This window comes from Rhinolophus sinicus, chromosome 14 (assembly GCF_057876585.1).
Source record: "Rhinolophus sinicus isolate RSI-liver-muscle chromosome 14, RSI-T2T, whole genome shotgun sequence".
In the NCBI taxonomy this organism is placed as follows: domain Eukaryota; kingdom Metazoa; phylum Chordata; class Mammalia; order Chiroptera; family Rhinolophidae; genus Rhinolophus; species Rhinolophus sinicus.
In genome coordinates this window covers 182,600,895-182,623,335 of record NC_142514.1, presented here as the reverse complement: position 1 = coordinate 182,623,335, position 22,441 = coordinate 182,600,895, and the positions used below count along the sequence as shown (strand labels likewise).

Below are 22,441 nucleotides of genomic sequence, written 5' to 3'. Positions count from 1 at the left end.
GGGTGGCCAGGAGTCCAGGCTCAGCCCAGGTTCCTCGGTTCCTCAACCCTCCATCCCCCAGGTCCCCTCCCAACTTCAGCCAGAAGTCACGTGCCCCAGCACAGGTGGGAGCAAGAGCCCCCATGAGCAACAGGGATGACAGGTCAGGAAACTGGTGCCTTAGCTAAAGCGGGCCCTAGGAAGTCAGCTGGCAGCCACTGGGCACCGAGTTACTAACGAGCAAAAGGGAACCGTCTAGTGGCTGAGAGGTGCCTCTGCCCGACCTATCTGCTCTCTGGGCTTCACACCCGGCTTTCCTTTCTGAGATTTGAACACCTGTTCTGGACCTCCCAGGTCACTTCTAACAGTCACTCGCCTTGTATCCAGGCAACGGCTCTCACTTCCATCCAAGCCGAGCTCCAGCTTTCTGCTCTGGGAGGCTGAGCATCACTGGCGGCCAGACCAGCACACACCTCCCCCCAGGATGCAGCTGTCCTCCCCCCACTGCCAATCCCCCCATCCCAACTGGGCCGCTGGGTCTTCCTGAGTCTATTGAGGGGCCAGGGGGCTCTCCGGACCTTGCCAAGTGGTAAGCAAGACCTTACCATTCCCCATGAGGCTTCTTCAGAAGCAACATGAAAACAATTGCCAAGAGCCACACATGGGCTCATGCGATAGGCTTGGAGCCTTATTTATTGTGGCTGAGGGCCTGTTGGTTAATGTTCCCAGGCAAGGGTTTCCCAAAAAGGGAGGGGCTGGTTTTGAGCTGACATCGGTCTTGGTGGAAATACAAATGACATTCTTGAACAGGGGCAACTGTATCAGGGTCTGGAAAGAAGCTGGGCTCCATAAAGACCACATCTGAAGGCTGATAAGTCGCTGGCCCTTTAAGTCACGGCTGGGTGCTTCACATGTGAAGGATTCTGGGGAGGGAAAATCAGCCCAAGCTGAGGCTTGTCCCCAATTCTTTTCAGAGGCACTGATAACACGAAAGAAACACAACAGCAGCTGCTTGTTTTCAAAGGGAAACCAGTTTCACCCAAGCCCGGGCAGGTCCATCATTGATTCCATTCCCCGTCAGAGGCAGGAGGCAAAGGTTGGCCACTGTTAGGTTACCTATTTATATCTGACTCAAGGCACGCTCCCCTCGGCCCAGCATCTGGGGTTTCCTGTCTTGGCTTTGGCATGAGGCAGGACAGCCTATCAGCTCAGGGCAGAAACCCACTCCACATTTAGCCAGCTGCCTTTCCCCAGATGCCAGGACACATGGGCACAGGCACGTGTTGGGGTCCCTGGAAGGCTCGGCCTTGTCCAAGTGTTCTGGGTTATAAGTGGGGAACCCCGCTCTGGCACAGCTCCTTGAAGCCGCCCCCTCCAGAGGGAAGTCAGGCTGGGCCCACAGCACGCATGTGAGGGCTGCGCCGGGAGAGCCAGGCACGCGGCCAGCTGCTCGCTCCGCAGCGCAGCTCCGTGGCCTGGGCCCAGCACACCTCCTCAGCATGGAGGCCCTGGGAGCAGCCTTAGGAGGACCGGGGCTGGGGCTGGCCAGAGACCCAGGGTGACAGACGCTCTGCCTTCTCTGGATATAGGTCAAGGAGGCGACATTCTTTGCTTGCTACCAGGAAAAAGAAAGGGCGGAAGCAAGATTAGGCTCAGAAGTTACACTCAGCATTTACTTTTATTTCTCCAAAAGTTGTTTGTGTCTGATTCCTGTGGAACGCCACAAAGCCGTCGGCCTTTTCTGAGCAGGCTGCATCCACAGCCTGGACTCCGCAGGTCAGAAACTAAAGCGTTCTTCCAGAGACGCTCACTGAGAGTCGGGGGCCAGCTGCCCGAGGCCTCCCCTGGGGGGCCCACTCCCCGCAGCCTCTCCTCCCCAGCTGGCCGCCTCCTCTCCTTTACTTTCCAACAGTCGGGATCTTGTCCGAGGGCTGCTCCTGGGCTCTCAGCCGCTGTGAGGACCCGAGCAGGGGAGGACGATAAAGCAGCTGACGCCTCAGATCCTGACCACCTGGACGGCGACACAGGGACTCCGCCTCCCCTCCCTGTCCTCTGCGGTCTGCCTCCTGAGGTAGAGTCGGCCATAGGTGCCCCCCACCTGCCCTTTAGTGAGGCGTCCGGGGTTCACACAGACACAGCCGAGGACATCCTGGGAAAGAAGAGAAGGCGGGCTTTGGAAAGGCCAAAACTGCGGGACTAACGTGACGAAGCTGGAATCCTCTAACAAAGGAGGTTTTGTAAAATGGAAACGAAGGCGACCAAACACATCTTAGTCAAATATGTTAACTTACTAGTGGAAAACGCTGAGTTCCTTTGGAGTCGCTGAAACGGGATAAAGAGGGTATCTTGGCAGCGTGACAATCAGCTCCCAAACTTTGAGATATACCTGACCTGGTTATTGTTTTCCAATGTGAAAAAACGTTTACCTCTTGAGGTGGAGCTGGCTGTTTTGGCGAGAGGGGGGGTTGGCTGGGTGGAGTCCCTCAGGGACCCAATCCCCAGGTGGGCGGGGCCTCGGTGGCAGAGATGACCTGAGCGTGTCCTCTAAGTTTCAGAGGCCCTTGGAGGTCAGATCAGAATTCAGGGGAGGGGCAGGCAAGTACATGTGTGAAGCGTTCTGCAGGGCCCCGCCTGAGAATCATTGTTTGAGGGCCCTGGGGGCTCCCAGGCCGGGCTGACCAAGCACCAAGCTCTGAGGCGAGAGGGGAGCAAGGGGACACCATTTACTTAAGCATTTTACTAACAGATTTGTTCTCTAGCCCTACCGCCTGCCTCAAGAAACGAGGCCACCATGCCGACATCAGCAGACCCATGAAGTGGGTGCCGGTGGCCTAGAAGGGAAAGTCAGACTGCTTCTGGCGTGTCGGGGAAAACAGCAGAGCTGAAACCCACCTTGACGAAGTACCTCAGCTCTGATGGGATTATGAACACATCTGGGGTGACGGGCAGCTGTGCGTAGGCATAGAAATTCTCATAGTCAATGGCCATGTCTTCCTGGGGAGGGTAGAGTGGGTAGTAGCTACGGAGACGAAGCGAAATGATCGATCAGTGGCAGCTGAGTGGGGACCTCCCTTCCCAGAGGGATCCCGTGTCACAGACTCCCATGCTGTCCCAGACCGTCTGTCCCTTTCCCCTGTGTTGGGGAACAGAACACAGGCTTGTCATCAGGGTGGAGTTCCCTGGTCGTGGCCTGGGGGAGGCTCTCTCACAGTCAAGTCTGTCAGGGCTCTGTGACCCCAGTGCACTCCCTGAGGGGTCTGTTACTCCAGCGAGCCAGCTCACCTCCTCTGGGTCAGGATGTGCTTGAGTATTCGGCTGAATCTGTCTGAAGTTCGGGAAGAACTGGGGAAGGCAGAAAAGCAAGAAACAGAATGCAATCTCATTTCTCAGTTTCCGTTTGTCTTCGGGGCAGACTCGAAGATTTGATAAACTAGAGAGAGGCTACTCAGCCAAGACACAGTGATGAGAGGGTCCCTCTGGGGAAGCGTAAGGACCCACCCACAAATAGCTGGGTCTGTTCCCACAGGAGGAGGGGAGTGGGACGCTGAGTTGAGAAGGGAAAGTGCAGGACTCCCTGTGATCAAGACCGAGACAGCCAGCCCCGGGCTGTGCAAGAGCACGCAGACCTGCACGGGAGTGAAGTGGGTGTGAAGCGGTGGTGACCTTGCACCTCAAACCTCCACCAATAAGCACACACCCATCTTCACACGACTGCCAAACCGACACTCCACAGAGCTGGCTGCGTCTGGCTCTCTGCAGAGCTACTCACTGCTCTGCACAGCAGCCTTCAGAGTATGTTCACAGGTCATCGTCCACCCACAGGGACACCCACTTTTGTTTAGGTCACAAACATTGGAGGGGAAGGAAAGCAGACGACCATCTATGACTACAAATCAAGTGCAGGCAGACAGACGTGGTTCTTTGGGGTCTCAAACACTGTAGATAAGTGGTAACAGAAACAAAGGCCCCCCTCACAGGGCCAAAGGGTTTGGCGGAAAGCCGCCCGCCCTGCCTGCTGGGCTAGAATATGCACCTCACCTGCTGATCTCCTCAGCCCCAATGTGGAAAAGCAGATCCGTGGATGTCAAGCCAAAGACCACGCCATTTATGGAGAGGCTGCAGGGATCTGACACGAAGAGCACTCGCTAAAATGAGAAGGGGTTGAGCCATACATTTGCACACCAGAGCTACAAACTTCTTCCCCATGAAAGGGGGGGTCTCCCAGGGCTGGGGAGGCCACTGAAAGGGCGGACCAAACCAACGTACAGTAAATTACAAGCACATGTGCCTGTTAAAAATAGCACTTTAACATTCAGGCCCTACGCATGCCCTGAAAAGGCACATTCACCCTCCACTTGGGGAGAGAACTGGGTCACCTGTGGCACATTGGATTCTGGCTGCCTGCTGGTTGGGGAGGGGACGCCGGTACCTTTCTGTCCTCAGGAGGCAGATCGGAGTAACTGAAAGGCGGCTGTGGGTACACAGGCTCGTGGTGCACGTCTCTCCACGACGGCACGAAGACGAGGTGAGAGCCGGAGCTACTTAGTCAAAAACATCAGCAGAAAAGGGAGAGAAGTGAGTGCCATTGCACCAGAACAGCTGGACAACAGATTTAAAATGTCACAGCTTGTATATGGCCCTACTTCCGGGGAAGGATTTCAGAACTGCACTCTCCTACGAAGAGAGGGGCCATGTCCCATGGGACACCGTGAGTGACAATTTGGTTCTCACTTACACACATCTACCATGACGAGGCGCAGGTCGCCCAGGACACACTTTCCGCTGGCTCTGTGTGCTATTCCCCTGGGGAATGACGGGGCTACAGTTTGGTAGAAAAAGGGGAGAAGAAATTGGGGTCTAGGAAATCCAGAAAGACAGGTCTTGACCAAAGAATCAGATCTCAGAGCCAGAGCTGCAACCGAAGTTCTGACTCTTGACACTATGCGAACAGATGTGGCTTAAAAGCATTAGTCTCTCAGACCGGGGCTCTCTCCTAGGGAGAGACCCGGCAGGCCAATCAGCTCTGGAGACTGCCTTCAGATTTAAGGAGATCAAACTGCAATCTCTGGGTCACAATTTCAACAGCAAGGACAGAGACGTTTTCAGAGCGATGGGGAAAAACACGTTGGCTTCTCCCAGCACTGGTCCCTCCCCTCTGGCAGTGGGAAGCGATGCCCTCCGTGCTTATTTCTGAGCAGGCTGTCTTGCAAAAATGGAAGAAATATTTAAGAGCAAGAGTAAAAGCATAGCTGACAGGTGTCTCCTTTGATGGAGACAGGAGAATCTCTAGGGTTACAACGTGTATGTAAAAACCTTTACCTCTGGGGGCCAACGGTTTATCCTCCCCAGCCACACAAATGGAAAAAGGAAAAAAAGTCCCATTTCCTCAGCTGTGCTTGGCAGAGGGGCCTATTATAAACCAAATAGGCGTAAAGTACGACTCTGGGGGCTTGTTTAAAACCCACCAATAACTCTCACTGCCAGCTCCCTCTCTTGCTTAAAATATGAGGCCTTCCCAAATGTAGCTACAGGTTCCTGGCTGCCTCTTGGGCTGGTGATTGTTGCCACCCTTGTCACCTGTTTGTCATGTCTGCTAAAAGTATGAACTAAGACTTCTGCAACAGAAAATCAGAAAATGGGACCGAAGTTACTCTGCCTATTGATTATAATCCCCTTGACGTTTAAAAGTTCACTATAATTATCCCGTCTACCAATTTGGGTGCTGGAATCCGGCACCCAGGCCGGGGGTAACCTGAACAGGACAGTGTGTGCTCTAGATCCAAGGGCTCGGTCTGAAATGGACACAAAAGTGGAGGGACAGCCAGCCACTCTTAAGAGGTGGAATCGGTCTGTTTCAGTGTAGGCGCTGGAAGAGCAACAGTTAAGGACGAAACAGGCTTCCTGCTCATGGTTATAGGCTGGCTGTAGGGGGAGGGATCCGAGAGAAAATTTCAACTATGCTGAGTATTGCACAACTTCATACATCACAGTGGGAGGGTCCTCAGACAGCACGAGAACTCGGGGCTCTGCTGGGCTTCCGCCCTGATTCTGGTTGTCACTGATAAGTCAGTTTTATGCTCTTCTTTTCTGACCTCTCAGGGATAAAGAGAAAGCCTCCAAACGAGGACTGTTTATATACTGTTTCAGGAAAGGTGGGGCAGCTCCCCCCAGTACCCCCCCCCTGGGGCTGCAGATGAAAGTGCCTGGTGGTGCTGGCTGCTGCAGCCAGGGTAACAAAGCCTGGTTTCTTCTTTGTTTGTCCCACTGCTGTCAATACCACACAGGGCGAGGAACCAAAACAGAACCCAATCTCACACTGAAAGCATGCAGCCAGTACTGGGGCGCTGCTAGAGCCCCTGCCTGGCCCCGAGGACACCAGAGGGCTGACAACACCAGGACGGCAGCCCTGCTCCTGTTTTTCGGGGGTTTACCTCCAGGTCTGACTAACTTGGTTCAGGGTCCCAACAAACCTGGGAGGCGAGAAGGAAGGCACTTGTGTCCTTGTCATTCGAGAGCGAGAGAAAGGGGCAGATCCAGCTGCAGGCTGTCACTGGCACAATTCACGTCCCCTGACTCTGGGGTAAGGTAGGGGCTGTTTCTCCCCAGGCCAAGAGGCCCACCATACAGGCCGCGCGGCAGGTACAACAAGGTAGCATTCCGACTAATCGACTCTGGGATCAGTTCTCATGGCCAAGGGGTGGAAGATTATACATCTTGTTTTAAAAACTACCTTTGTTACAGACTTGTTTTGAAAATCTTAGCCTCAGGAATGTTTGTTTTTTTATGAGCTGAGTTACAGGCAAACAAATCCCCAGAGATCCATCACCTATACCAATTTCTTTGAAACCCTGGCACTGGAGGAAAAGGGACAGGAAATGAGGATGTCGGCTTCCCGGATAACCCTCTACCCATAGTTTTAGACTCTTCCCGGAAGAGCGCTTTTTCTCTCAAATTACAACTACGCGTTTCTGTCATCACTGCTATGATTTTTTTCACAGTTCCTTCCCGTTGGTCTGTGGCAGGGATCCAAGAGCCCCACCCGCACTGAGTTTCTACCGCAGCTTGCTCTGGCGGTGGGGAAGCAGTGACTCAGGGGAAGGCCTTGGGCTTGCCCCAAAACGATCACTCACGAGATGTCTAGGGCCTCTTGGGATTTTGTTGTGTAAGTCATCAAACACTTCTCAGAACCATCCTGGGAAGATTCCCGTGGAATATGAGTCTATACAGAAGGAGCGAGAAAGGGAAGAAAGTAAACAGAGCAAGGGAGAGCACAAGTCGATGCAGCCTTTTCCTTTCAAGTATGTTTAGCTTTGTGTTTTAAAAAGATGCCTCTTAACTCGGCGTCTGTGCACTTGAAGTTCAAGAGTTCCATCTGATCTCTAGTTCAAAAGGATGAAAGGATAGGAACTACCACTACTTTTGAACATTTCCGTTTTTTTTAACGGGAAGCCCTGTGGAAACCTAGGCAGCTTAAGGTTCTGTCCAGCATTTTGAATTCTGACCTTCGTGTCCCTTCAATAATCGTTCGTAGACATTGCTTGAAAACATCTTCAAATGGACTCGTCAACAGGCAGTTCTGCACGAAGAGAAAGAAGATTTAGAGGGTAGACATTTGGCGCTTAGCCACTTGTTTAACGTTTGTTCGATGACCCTAGGTACCAGGTGTTGAGCTAAAGGAGATGCACAGGGGGACAGCTCTCTGTCCTCAAGGAGCTGAGTCTAGTTGGGGAGAGGAAAGGAGACACGGGAAGAATGAATCCTCTTGAATAGAAGCTGAAACACCAAAAGGACGAGCGTTTTGAAATCTTTTCTGTGGAAGGTAAAATATCCTGACACCAACAAGGGCAGGAGATGGCTGCGAAAGGGCCATTTGTGTTAATGCATCAAAGGACGTGGGTCATCGAGATGAGGGAAGCAGGAACTTCCACAGTGCAGCTCCGTGACTCCTGGACACCTGCCTCTGTGCCTTAGCATCAGGCGTCACAAAGGAACACCATGACTCATATATTTGTATTTCCCTCCCCCAGCTTCCAAATGGCCTTGTATTCTGGTGAAATGAAGCCCTCGAATTCATTATCTTTATAGAAGTTGCCCGGCTACAATGTCCTTCTGATTACCCACAGGGATTAGATGCAGGGTAAACTCCAAGAGATGAAAAGAATGAGGGCTCAACTGGATGCAAATATCCACTACGCCGCCCTCCCCATCCCAAGCCGACACTCACCTCAACCTGTTCATGCTTCGTGTCCAGGAAAGGGCCAAACTGCAAAGAAGCCCGAGGGGAGAAACAAAGGTACCAAAAGAACAAATCAGAATCACACATGTCCGTGAGCACCTTCACCTAACCTCTCCTGGCAGTTCTTTGGGTCCATCTGCCCCCCAAGGCTGCCTGCAGGGTCTGGGACAGTTAACACATGGGGCAGGGGCACTCAGCCAGGATCGGCAGCAGGTCTCCAGGGCCCCACAACCACTTGTACCACCCCCTACAACACGGGGCTTTTCCTGACTTTCCAAGCCTAGCCAGTGAAACCGACCACCATGCTAACAGCAGTACCTCGAGCTTTAAAAAGAGACTAGTTCAGGAGGCGAGAATACTGTCCAGACAATGAAGGGTGGCAGAAAGTGGTGGGCTTTTGGATTAGCTGAAGGCATGCAGTTATATGAACACGTCGCCAGAGGTGGGACTAAGAACTAAAAAAGATTTTTAAAAAGGAGGAGAGCCTGACGTGCTTCCTACGAATTCAGAACCACACTTGACCCTTTTCTGAGGCTGACTGCCCATGCGAAGCTGTCCCAAGGGGTGTGTGTGTCCTACCAGGATGCAGATGTCTGGCTGGTCGCGGTTGATGACCGAGATCAGGTCGAGCAGGGGCTCATACGTGATGCTGTCAGACGTGGTGTACGGCCCACAGGCCACCAAGACCATGTTTTGTTCAAAATCTAAGACGAAAGGATTGTAAGGTGTTGATTAGAAGATACTGGGATGGTGGGAGGAGACAATTAGGGGAAAATGCCACAGGGTGCGATTAAATGAGTCTCTTTATGTGTGCAACTCCAGGAATCCAAGATGAGTTAAGACCTCATCCCCAAACTCAAAAAAATCGTCCATCAGGGCCAGCCTGGTGGCTCAGGTGGTTGGAGCTCCGACTCCTAACTCCGAAGGCTGCCGGTTGGATTCCCACATGGGCCAGTGGGCTCTCAACCACAAGGTTGCCAGTTCGACTCCCGCAAGGGATGGTGGGCTGCACCCCCTGCAACTAGCAACAGTAACTGGATCTGGAGCTGAGCTGCGCCCTCCACAACTAAGACTGAAAGGACAACAACTTGACTTGGAAAAGAAAAGTCTTGGAAGTACACATTGTACCTCAATAAAGTCCTGCTCCCCTTCCCCAATAAAAAAATCTTAAAAAAAAAAATCGTCCATCAGCCGGAGCAGACAGGCAGGTGTGCCAATCACTGGGACAGGCGATAGGCATGTTATTAGCAGGGATGAAAGTTGCAGTCAGGAGAGAATGGGTTAAAGTGACACCATCGGCTTACGGTGTTGTCCCCCCAATTTTTCTATTGTGGCAAAATACATAATATAAAATTTAGTCTTAACCATATTAACATTTCAATGGTATTCAATAAATTCATATTGTTGTGCAATCACCACCATCTACCTCCGGAACTCTTCATCTTGTAAAACTGAAACTGTCCCCAATAAACACTAACTCCCCAGTCCCCCTCCCCGACTGCACCCCCCACCATTCTACTGTCTGTCTCGGTGAGTGGACCCGTACAGTAATTCTCTTTCTGTGCTGGCTTATTTCACTTTGCTTACTCTAAGTAGACTTTCCCTGAAAAAGGGCAAGCAGGGTCCTAGAGTACACTGTGATTTCAGTGCGCTCGGTGTGAGGGAGTATCTGGTGGTCCAGTGTGGCTGGACAATGTGGTATACAGGGAGTCCAGAATACAGGCTGGGGTGCAGAGCCTGGAACGGGACCCTACTGCGATGGGGCGCAGGGCCTGGAACGGGACCCTACTGCGATGGGGCGCAGAGCCTGGAGCGGGACCCTACTGTGTTGGGGTACAGGGACTGCAACGGGACGCTACTGAGATGGGGTGCAGGGCCTTTTTGTGTTGGCCACCTGTTATGCACTGTTCTTTTCCTCACAGCATCTGCTTTCTTTTTGAAGAACCAGCCCTCTCCCCTGTAAAACAGTCTCGGGGGGCTGTAAATTAGGTGTCCCAAGAGGCAGGCATGTGACCCAGTTTCAGCCATTCACACTCTCCTCCTGGGTTCTGGAATCTTGATGTGTACTGTGCAAAAAGGTTGGAGCTGACCTATTCCAGCAGAGGTGACCAGGTGAGACAGCTGGGGAATTCCTACCTGGACATGTGGAGTTGCTAGGTCCTTATCCCGGTGCCAAGCCTGGATTTCTAGCCACCTGTCCAGTCTGTGTTACCTGGGTTTCCCCGAACAAATCTTTTTCTTAAGACAGTCTGAACCAGTTTCTGTAGTTTACAACAGCCAAATCCAAAGATCCCTGACTTCTTAACACGTAATTGTATTTGTTTCCTGTGGCAGCTGTAAAAATCACCACAAACTTAGTGGCTAAATCAATGCCCATTTACTATTTTACAGGGCTATGTTCTTCTGGGGGTCTGAGGGAAGACTCAGTTTCCTGGTCTTTTCTAGCTTCCAGGGGCCGCCTGCATTCCTTGGTTCACGGCCCTGCCTCCACCTTCAAAGCCAGCAGCCTAACATTTCTAATCTCCCTGAAACTGATCCCCCTGCCCTCCCTCTTATAAGGACCCTGTGATCACACTGCCCCCCATAATCCAAAATAATCCCCCCATCTCAACACTCTTGATTTAATCACACCTGTAAAGTCCCTTTTGTCATATAAAGTAACATATTCACGGGTTCCAGGGATTAAGGATGGGGGGTCATTATTCATCCACCAGAGTGGTGATATCATGAACTCAGATAGAGACTCCAAGGGGAAGAGTAAGTTTCACGCAGGGCAGGGGACAAAATTAAATTAGGTTCCTGATCAGGAACCTGTAAGAGATGCAACCAGAATAACTAGCAAGTGCCAGGACAGGGCCCATGTCTTATTCTGCCTCCATGCGGGGCTCGCTTAATATGCCGCTCGCAAAATATCCGTTCACAACACATTCAACTGCTCGCGGAGGCTCCCCTGGCATGTGGCGCAGGCGCCGGGTATCTCAGCCCCATCAATTTCTTTGCATTCTTCGCAGTTGCTGTAATACCACCGCGCTGCTCTTGCTGCCACGAGCACATATTTTCTGATAGAACGCACAGTATCATAAATGCCTAAATTTCATTCCGGATTCTAAGTCGTCTCCAAGAATGACCTCAGACACTGTTACTGTGCATAGGGTGCTGTGGGCACACTCAGCTTGGCCATCTCACTTTTGCTTTCCTTACACAACTGCTTCAAAATATTTTGAAGCCAAGGGTGTTAAAACGTCTTTGTTTTTTCCCATCTAGATGAGTTGCCAAATAACCCTAGACTTTCCTAGAAATTCATCTAATTTTTTAACAAACTTTTTCTTTTGGAACAACTGTAGAAGTGCTGAGAAGTTGCAAAGTGTCCCCAAATGTCGATATCTCTCCTGACTACGGCACCGTTGTCAAAGCGAAGGAACTAAGGTTGACATATGACTGTTAACTATTACAGACATTATTTGGATGTCACTAGTTGTTCCACTAATGTCCCTTTTTTCATCCACGATACAATCCAGGATACCACACCGCATTTAAAGAGATGCTTTTTTAAATGCCTGCTAGTTTTCCTTTTTCAAAGCGACCTTCAAATACCTGTTAAACATTAGATTTGAACAACATGCCTCGTATTCTCAGACCCAGGTGGTAATATTGACAAAGCTCAGTAGGCCCAGACCCCGGCCTTACCCAGGGGGCCTGCGAACCCACCCCCCTCGCTGCGGCCCTCCGCGCCATCACGGTGCTCTCACAGCTTCTGGCTTTCTCGGGGCCCGAGGAACTGCACTCCTGGACCCCTCCCCACCACACTCACTGGCAAAACAACGTTTGAACCAGAACTTACCTCCATCCTCTTCGGTGGGCTGATAAAATGGAAGTGGCACACCCTAAAAACAGGAGAAAAGCTAAACTGAGGTCTTGTCCCAGGTATCGCTGTTGGTAAGGAAAGGCGTGGGCCCCGAATAGGGGCATGTTTGCAGGTGTCTTGCTCCTTGGAGCTAAAAGCTCACACAGCTGGTGGTACCTGCCACCTTTCTATGTTGCTCAGAGTGGCAAAGAAATCCAGAAAACGGGAGATCACAGCAAAACTCATAAAACACTCAGCAAATAGTGGGAACCAAGTGTCAGTATCCTAGGCAAGGAGGGGCAAGCAGGGTACCTGCCAGTTTTCCTTGCATTCTATGAAAATCTGTGGAAGGTTATTGCCTAGAGCAGCGACAGGTAAACCATGGCCTGTGGGCCATATCTGGCTACCACCTAGTTTTTGTTTGTTATATATTTTTTCCTTTCTTTTTCTGGGAGGGGGCTACCACTTCTTTTTGTAAATCAAGTTTTGCTGGCACGTAGACACCCTGGCTTACAGGGTGTCTATGGCTACGCTGGCAAAGCTGACATTGTGAGAGAGACCATATGGCCCGCAAAGCATAAGTATTTACTGTCTGGCCCTTTAAGGAACAGTTTGCCGACCTCCGGCCCAGAGGTAGGTTCCCAGTCTAGAGCTGAGAATTGAGAAGCAAATAAACAGGCTCTTAAAAGGGACAGATGGACTGTACATCCCGTGCCTGCAGCAAACCAGGAGGGAGGGCGGGGGACTGCTGGGTACCTCATAGAGTTTAGTGGCAACAAGTTTTCTACCAGTGGTGTTGATTCCTTCCATGACTACCACCTGAAAGACAAGAAGCAAAGCAGGGCAGATATGCAAGAGGTCAGGAATGAATTCTTCTGATATAGTTAAAAGTCCTGCCCAGCTACTCTCATTTTATAATTGTGAACTTGTGGGTATTTTTTTAGAAAACAAAGTAAGGGCGTTGTATTAGTAATAGTAATTATGCTTTACAGGGATGACCTCACTTTTACACCAATCCTCTGAGGCAAAAATTATTATTCCCATTTTACAGGTTAGGACACTCCAGCTTAGAGGTTAAGTAACATTACTTAGAGGTTAAGTAATCACACACCTCATGAGGGTAGAGCTGGGATTCAAACCTGGGCAGTCAGATTCCAGAGCCAAGGTCAAAGCATACAAGGGAAAATCAGAATCCCCACACCGGTGTCTGCTCTTGGGCCTGTGCTCCAGCCACATCTCGTGGCACTAAAGGTCGAAAGCAAGGAGCAGCTGGCCAGTGATGAAGTGCTTATTCCTAGAGCCATATAGCCCACCATACACTACAGAGTAAGGAGCATGGCCCCACCCCATCTGACCTGTCCAGGAAACATAGAATATTCTTTGAGCTCCGATAAATCCACTGGAACTTGAGCGCCAGACGAATGTTCCCGGTCTCCCTCCAGAATGACTGACTTGCTGTTCAGCTTTCCGTTGCTATCACAGCCAATCTGGCCCAGCAGGGTGACGGGCTCCTACCGAAGGAAGGTGGCAACAAGAGAACGATACGATCTTTGGGACGGAGGCTCAAAATCTGAAGTCAACGGGGTGAACATTATTTTGGTGGGGCATCATTTTGACCCCGAGGCACAAGCACCATCACTGACTCTCGGGGGTGTTACGACTCTTAAAGGGCGTCTATTCTGCCCACTCAATGCCTGAGCCCCTCTAAGTGGCTGCCTTAAGCTTGAGCATCTCTAGTGATGGGGAATTTGCACCTCCCCCCGCCCACAAGCAGCCCACTGCATCTCTGAATGGCTATAACTGTTAATATCTCACATTTATTGAGCTTACTATTAATTGCGGTTTTTGCGATTATTTTTAACCTTTTAAACCGCAATTACTTTTGCACCAACCTAATAAATACACTGTTCTAAAGGCTTACATGTATTAACTCATTTAATGCTCACAACTGAGGCGGATACTACTGCTGCACCCATTTTACAGATGAGAAAAATGAGCACCAGAGACATTAGATATTTAGTCAAGGTCAAACAGTGGGTGAAGCCTGGGTCTGAAGCCCAGAAGTTTGGCTAGAGCCACATCCTTAACCACACATCATACTGCCTCTTAACAGGGAGTGCGTCATTAAACCGAGCTGAAATTTCTCTTCCTGTGGCTTCCTCTGTCCTATTCCCATTACTGGAGGCATACTAAGGAAGTCTAATCTTTTCCCACAAGATTATATTTCCCTGCCCCCCACCCCACTCCTTCCAGTTCTTCCCCAACTTCCTTATATGACACGGTTTTGCATATCTTCCCCAACTGGTCATTCTTCTCTGAAAGCAAATAGAGGACTGAGGTACCTTAAAGGGTGTTCTAGAACATTATCTCCCCTTAGATTAAAAAAATGTCCTAGAGAGAAAGCATTGGTACATATGCCGGATTAAACCACAGTGTAAGATGCTATTGACAGCAGTTGGTCTATAACAGACTCAGCAGGGGGAGATTGTGAGTCCCCGTTTCTGGAACTCTATCCTTGCTGTTGTCCTCACATCCCGAAACTTGAACGCTTAAGGCCTTCAATCTTTGCTTATGTGCAAGACTCAAACCCAAGGACACAGAAAACAACTGTCCTCAGTTATCAAAAAGAATGAAATCTTACGATTTGCGACAGCATGATTGGACCTAGAGGGTATTATGCTAAGTGAAACAAGCAAGGCTGAGAAAGACAGATAGCATATGATCTCACTTATATGTGGAATCTAAACAACAAAATAAATGAAAAAACAAAACAGAAACAGACTCATAGATACAGAGAACAAACTGATGGTTGCCAGAGGGGAGGGGGGTTGGGGGGCCGGGTGAAAACAGTGAAGGGATTAAGAAATACAAATAGGTAATTACAAAATAGTCACAGGGATGAAAAGTACAACATAGAGAATATAGTCACTAATGCTGCAGTAGCTATGTATAGTGTCAAGTGGGTACTAGACTAATTGGGGGGAATCAATGCATAAATTATATAAATGTCTAACCACTATACTGTACATCTGAAACTAATACAAAATAACATTGAATGTCAACTGTAGCTGAAAATAAATAAATAAATAAATTTAAAAAAAAACCCTGAATCAACTAGCATTTTGATGTGGGACTTCCAGCCTCCAGAACTATGAGAAAATGAATTTCTGTCTGTGGTAGTCTGAGCAGACTAAAATAACATGGTACCACTTATGTAAGTTAAAATACATACAAAGTAGTCCACTGCATTGTTTACGAATTCATATCCATGTGTAAAACACTACCTTTAACAAGAGATGGAAGAATACATCCTAAACTCAATGGCCACTCTTGGGGATGGGGACGGTAACAGAACTCAGGGCTGGGTTAAGACAGTTTACTTTTTCTGCAATAGTTTATTTCTTATGGAAAAAAATAACAAATGAGGCAAAATGTTAGCAGTGCTTATTATGACCTGTGCAAATATGAGTGTCCAATACATTACTTTTCTATTTTTCAATTCTTTGGGGACAAAAACAGGGCACTGTAATAAACCTAACCCAAAGTAATCTCACAGGATGATCATAAACCCCTAACTGGGCAGGTAAGTCATGGTGGGTGGTCATAGAACTCCTTTAGTAAAAGGGTTTTCTCTGCCTTAAAAGCCAGCCCTGCCCACTGTTCATATATATATATATATATATATATATATATATATATATATATATATATATATATATATATATATCTCGTGTTTCCCTGAAAATAAGACCTAGCCATACCATCAGCTCTAATGTGTCTTTTGGAGCAAAAATTAATATAAGACCTGGTCTTATTTTACTACAATATAAGACTGGGCATAATATAATATAATATAATGTAACATACTGGGTCTTATATAAGACCGGACTTATATTAAATTTTGCTCCAAAAGATGCATTAGAGCTGATGGTCTGGCTAGGTCTCATTTTCGGGGAAACATGGTAGGTTAACACACCTTTGAAATACCTCTTTTCTGGACCCCTCAGAAGTATAACCACCCTCAAGAGAGCGCATAACCTTGTTAACTATCCTGTAAACCAATCCCCGCTTTGCTTTCTTCCACCCTCATGTAATCTTCCTCAGTTCCCTCCTTAAATCCAAATGTATTTAAAAAAACTGCAAACTGTCGTTCTCCAAAGCATTTTTCTCAGTCTGTTGAGATCTTGTTTCCAGGAGTATCCTCTATTTGACTCAAACTCTCAGAAAATTTCAAAAAAAAGGAAGGAAAGAAGGAAGGAAGGAAGGAAGGAAGGAAGGAAGGAAGGAAGGAAGGAAGGAAGGAAAATAAAATAAAATAAAATGACTGTCTCTGGTCACAAAACCAGACAGCTCTTATAAGCCTTTCTTCAAAAGGACCAATTTTTACCAACTCCAGCCAGGGTAGATGTTTTCAATAGAATGTAGCCAAGAAGTGAAAAAAGAAGCAAGAGGATGCATTTTTACCACCGATTTAAAAATACAGTAACAATTAGGAAGGACTCTTAGAACATCTCTTACTTGTGCTGGAACTAGAACAGGAGTAAAAGCCTCAATCTTGTAATGTTCCTTGAGTTCACTGCCAAGTTCTTCTATCTTACAGGTCAGAACTGAAATCCCAGAGGAGAAAAAGTATTGTGTTTAAGACATTTCACTTGCCAAGAGAAAATACAGCACATTGTCAAATATTAAAGCCAGTCATTTTACAGAAGCAGGAAGGGTGCTTAAGACATCTGGCTAATTTATACTTTCTAAACCCCTAGCCAATTTCCTGATACTTGGCTACTGAACCTGGCCTTCCCTGGCCACGGGGGATCACGTGACACAATCAGAGCGTCAGCATGGATCCCTACCCCAGCCTTCATTTCAACTCAGGTTGTCAGTGAGGGTTATGAGAAGTCAAGGCCAACCTGGACAGTCTTCCATTCTCCCCAAGGGAAGAAGCCATAAATATCTCTGCTTCCTTTAATAGTTTAATCGGCTTCCTTTACACAGTCCATATGGTTGTTACTGGGAAATGGTTATGTTTCGCTTTTTCTTTAGTGAAGACAAGTACCTTGAGAGACTTACCGAGGGTATCATCTCACGTCCCTCCACTAATAGGGACACCCAGAGGACATCTACTAACTTATATATTCTAAGGCAACCTTGGAACCTGTTCTACAGCCTAGCTGAAGTTTTGCTACTTACTCTACACCCTTCCAGGTGGTTTTATATCCTCCAGAATTTCAAAGGGAAAAACAATCACCTTCTCGAATGTCTGGGAGCTTCTGAAACATCGATTTGTAGCTCCCAGTTAGTGACTCTGGATACCCCATGACCTTCAGGTTGATGATGCCGGCTCCTCCCCTTCCGGACCAAGACACTCCCTGGGCTGAGCCAAAGGAGGTAACCACTTCTCCTCGGTTACTTCTCAAGTTGTATTTCTGAGAGGGAGTAGCACTGATTGGAAACAAAACAGATGAACATTACTGTGTGCAGACGTAAGCGAGAGAGGGGAACAAAATGAGGTTACCTTTTGGAGGTGGGGATTGGAGAGATGTCAAGCTGGCTTCGCATTTTATAAATCTAATCAGCGTAATGGGGTTGGACAGACCACGACCTTTAAGGAATTTCAGGAATGAGGGGCTGAAGAATGCCAGGCTGAGCAATACCAAATGTGTTTAGAGAAGTTTAGAGACAGAGACATATTTTAAAAGGTTGTTCTCCTGGCTTAAAACTAAACAGAGCAAAACAAAAGTCAAACTCGGAATTGATGAAAAAGCAAGCTTCGAGCGCAATTTTATTTTCTTTCTTATGTAGATTTAGCATTTATTAGGTCATCAGAGCCTGGAACTGTGGACAGGCCAAAAGTTGCTGTGCATATATGTAATGCCTCACAATATGGTTTAAGGTAGAAACAACAACAAAATGAAGTTAAGTGAAATGAATCAACTTTCCCCAGTGTCCTCAGAAGTGGAGGCGTAATGAACCCGGTCAGCTGGAGAACAAACATTCCCATTCTCCAAGGCTCAACTGACACGTTCTCACGTTTCCACTCCCCACTGGTAAATTACACCTCCAAGAACATTCAGATGCTGCTCTCTGCTTAGATGTCAGTGAGACAGTGAGGTCTTCTAATCATCCGGTTGTGAACTTAACTACAGAGAGGTCTATTTACAAGTCTTTATTTAATGCACCGAAACTCTGCAGGAGCATTTTAGGTGGGAGCCATTAGAAGTGGGGCCATCATTCCTTCTTTCCACAGACAGGCTACAGAAAATGAGCTCAATTAACTACCTCTATCTCCAGTGCTGCCTCTACCTGAATAATTTAGAAGTTACTTTCATAAATTACAAAACCAGTTTCTGATGTCAGCCTTATTAGCGTGCATTTAAAGATGACAGGGCAGCGTATCGCTGACTTGTCCGAGCCCATCTCTGCCAGGCTCCATCTATGGCGGACCATCTATGGCAGCCGGCCCTGGAACGCAGCGAGACGCTCACACGAGGTCAGCTGTAAACAGGTCTACATTCAAAGGCCTGCTTGTTTAGAGACGGTAACTGCTGTAGTAGTGCTGGCACCCCTCTGACAGCCATCTCTGTACACCAGGTTCAAAGATGCTCTTGTAAGTCTAGAAAGTTCACTTCCAAAAACAGTTTGAGAACTCCGAAGGCAGTGGCAGACCATACTGAAGTGACACTGCCTTTCAGCATCCAGTGACCGCTCATCCTGAATAACTGCTATCACCTCTTTTCAACAGTGACAGAGCTGAAAAATCTTAGGGCTCTGCTTAGTCCAGAAGTCACCCAAAGTAGAGGTGGTGCCCCCCCCGCCCCCCGATTAAGAAGGTCCCTAAATGGTTAACAGGATGTTCCTCAGCCTCATCCCCATTCTGATGTGGCAGCACCTAAAAGCCTTTCTGCCACTCAGCACAGCCCTTGCCTGTGGAATTCTCATATGAGACACGTCATTTACAGAGTTCAAAAGATCCCACGATCTTTGGGGACTTATGTGCAGAAGTGGCAGCAGGATAAAATACCGATTAAGTCAGTGTAGATTCACAATGATAAGAAAACTCTCAGAAACTAGTTGTAACCTGACATGGAACAATAAATAGATTATACAACATTATGGACAAAGATCCATGCTTTTCTTAAAACAAAAACAAAAAAAACAACTTTAGCTTAAAAAACAAAAGAAACCCAACAACACACGAAGAGAAGCAGGTAGAAGCCTACTTGTCTCCACTGGCAGGACTTGTAGACTCTCAGGCTCTGAATAGACAGGTTGTTTTCAGTATAAGATATCAGTTCCTGATCTAGGAAAGGAGCCCCAGAAAAGTGGGTGGAAAGTGAGTTTCCTTAATTACTGTAAGAAGCAGTAATTTTCCACACAGGAAGAGAGCAGGGAGGGCAGAGAGCAACCGGCTTTGCAGCCGGTTCACGGCGGAGGTATCCGTCCACCCACATTTAATAAGTCACTCTGTAGAGTTAGCCTCCATCAGATAACCAGAGAAAGGGGCGGGCAGGCCTGCTTTTTGGCAGCTGAATTAATTCTGATCATACCTTGGAGAGAAACTCGATGGCGAGAGGAGCTGATGGGGGCTGCGAGTAGACACCTTCCTTTTTGTTAGGGGGGTTTCTGGGGTTCTGATATCTCGCTTCTGAGAACCCTAGAAACAAAATGGAAAACAAAATCCCAGTCACTCTCGGCCCAAGTTACTAATTAAGCGTGAAGTTCCTTAGGAAGAAAAGGAGAATGGTGCTCAAATAAAAGGCACGAGATAAGATTGGGTCTTCAGGCCCCATCTGCTGAGCTTAATCCCACCCAGAAATAAATCTTCAGCAGCTGTAACACAACCTTCATCAGAATACTGTCCCCGTTTTGAAGGCAATTATGAAAAGTGCCAACATTCCCCAAAAACGACTGTTAAGCAGGCAATGTGTCCTGTCAAATCGTTCATGTGTTCACTCTCTTTCCCCACTTCTCTTTGCTTTAGAACAGCTGTGAGTTTTACAAAGCATATGGTTTTGACCTGCATGGAAGCATTATCCTGAGAAGGGATGGGACCATGTTACCACTTATTCTGGCAAAGTCTACCACACGTTTTCAAAATTAGAGAAGGAAACGACTCTAAGCAGTTAACATGGTGGAGCGCCTACTTGGAGAGTATTAGCAAACACCTCCTGGGTGGTCACTTGTTTTTGGTTTTTGCTCATCAACAAGAATCCAAAGATATGCCCACAATGGAGGATGAAACGCGCAGTCCAGAGACCTATTGCTCCGCAAAGTCCAGGATCACTGACAGAGCTAAGACGGCAACCAGGAGGCCAGTGGTCTGGGGAGGCTTTCTCTGCCCTTGGGCTCCTCCTGGCTGTGCATCTGGGTCATGCCACCAAAGCTGCCTACTGGAGAAGACGGCAGGACGCACACGAGAACAGATTCAAAACCACCATAAGGCGCTGGCATGGGAACTAGATGTAAAAAAAAACCCTTATGCTTCTACCCTACACAATAACCGCTTTTCAATATGCCTTTCTAGACTTTTAATATTTTTCCTATTAAAAATACAAATTCTAATAGTTACAATCTTAGTTTAAATATAAACCTTTAAGTACTATGCATACTGGGTTTTTTTTGCTCTATATTAATTACGAGTGTTTTCCCACATTGTCACAATCATTATCCTTTTTAGTAGCTGGGCTGATGGAATTGAACTGATGAATAATTTACATAATGACTTTTCTATGGCTGGTTGTATGGGATGCTTGTAATTTGGGGTGATTATAAATTATGCTGAGACGCATATCTTCCCACATATAGCTTTTCTCATAGTAGGAGAGACTGTTACTAGCGAGAATTATTGGGTCAAGGATAGAAAAGATTTTATGGTTTTGATAGATTTTCTCCAACTACTTTCCTGAAAGACACTTCTAATACACAGTGGGCTCTAGAGTTTGGAGGCCAATGTTGTGCAGAGATTATTTCAAGAAAGAGTCTGCCTCCCAGGATGGGCACTCTGGGACGCCGCAGGCTCACACCTCACTGTGACACCTGACTGTGTCAACACACCTCTGCCATTCCACTCCTCAGGGGAGCGCTCTTTCCGACCAAGCTCATGATACTCACTACTGACATTACACACCGGTTTCTTCCCTTGTAACGAGAAATACAGAGCACGCCCTGTTCTCATTTCCCGGGGTAAGCAAAGTCTCACGCCACACAGAACCCAAATGATAGCCAAGGATGCAGTTCATTAATTTACTAGAAATAGACTGCCGACAGCATGGGCCCTTCAGACCCTCAGGATAACACATTCTCCCCTGTCAGGTAAGACATGTGGGGAGCCAGATTATAACTAGAAGATTTATGGTGAGCATGGCGGCAAAAGAATAGCTGTCAATTGCACTAGTCAAATATTTAATGGTGATAAGCAAGACCACTGACATTTTCACCTCTGTAACAGGTATGCCTGCCCCCAAGACCTGACAAGGGTCAGCCAACTTCACGCTGGCACTGCTTGTGTGGAAAGGCCAACGATGACTTTTATCATGCTGCCTCTGGTGCACGGTCTAACTGATCAGGCAGTTTCCACGCGACGAGTACTCTTCTAAGCATTTTATGTCTCTCCAGCCCAGACCCATACTGTATCTCCTCTGAGCTTCGCATACTTATTTCAAATTGTTTGCTCATTTCAGTCCGATTCATTTAGCTTGATTCCATGGTCACAAATTCTGATTCGTAACTGGGCGTCTGAAGTCTGTTTGTAGCAGGAATGGAGGGTCCTCAATGTGGTATTTCTGTCACTGGAAGGATCTATACTTCAATAGTAAATTTGCAGTATGCATCAGTCTACTGAGAGCTGGTTACCACGAGTCACTTCCCAAGAATATGCTCAACTCTGGATGTACTGACCAATCAGATAAATTCTGGAGCTGTGAAGCTGTCCATCAAATCCACACAGCGGAGGCCCCAGCATGTACTGCAATTCTTGATTCTTCCTAGAGAGCCAACCAACAGCCCTCTTTCAGAAGGTCTGTCCTTCAACTATTCATGTGCCAGGCAATGGGAAAACAGCAGCAAATAACGCCAAATGTCTGCCCTCAAGGAGCTTCCATTCTAAAGGAAGGAGACAGACTAAAATAAAGAGTAAATATATAACATGTCTCATGCTAGTAAGTTCTATGGAGAAAAGTAAAGCAAGAACAGAAAAGAAAGGAGAGAAAGAAGAGGGTATTGCTGCTTTAGGCAAGTTTGTTCCCTCTGACAATGGGGCATCTGAAGTGGACATGTTTGGTGTGTCTGAAGAACAGCAAGGAGACCAGACTGAGGAGTGTGGAAAGGGGACGGAGGGGGCATGGGCCGGCTCAGATAGAACCCCACACACCCAGTCTTTGAATGTT

The 22,441-nt window shown here is 47.8% G+C and overlaps 1 protein-coding gene across 2 annotated transcripts in view; it reads right to left on the bottom strand.

The window, feature by feature from the left end:
- Positions 1–1,625: 1,625 nt before the first annotated feature.
- The window catches only part of POLA2 (DNA polymerase alpha 2, accessory subunit), a 28,847-nt gene continuing 8,031 nt past the window's right edge, over positions 1,626–22,441 (bottom strand). Inside the window, exons 5-18 of one of the 2 annotated variants that reach the window (XM_019737926.3) lie at positions 19,604–19,710; positions 17,305–17,498; positions 16,578–16,666; positions 13,415–13,570; positions 12,816–12,878; positions 12,057–12,099; positions 8,795–8,919; positions 8,204–8,242; positions 7,482–7,555; positions 4,409–4,517; positions 4,018–4,124; positions 3,262–3,321; positions 2,872–2,998; positions 1,626–2,128 (exon numbers count right to left, since the gene is read on the bottom strand). In XM_019737926.3, the coding sequence (XP_019593485.3) occupies positions 1,976–2,128; positions 2,872–2,998; positions 3,262–3,321; positions 4,018–4,124; positions 4,409–4,517; positions 7,482–7,555; positions 8,204–8,242; positions 8,795–8,919; positions 12,057–12,099; positions 12,816–12,878; positions 13,415–13,570; positions 16,578–16,666; positions 17,305–17,498; positions 19,604–19,710 (1,446 nt within the window). In that variant the 3' untranslated portion in view covers positions 1,626–1,975. The remainder of the gene's footprint in view (positions 2,129–2,871; positions 2,999–3,261; positions 3,322–4,017; positions 4,125–4,408; positions 4,518–7,481; positions 7,556–8,203; positions 8,243–8,794; positions 8,920–12,056; positions 12,100–12,815; positions 12,879–13,414; positions 13,571–16,577; positions 16,667–17,304; positions 17,499–19,603; positions 19,711–22,441) is intronic. The other variant, XM_088789699.1, reaches the window with a different exon arrangement.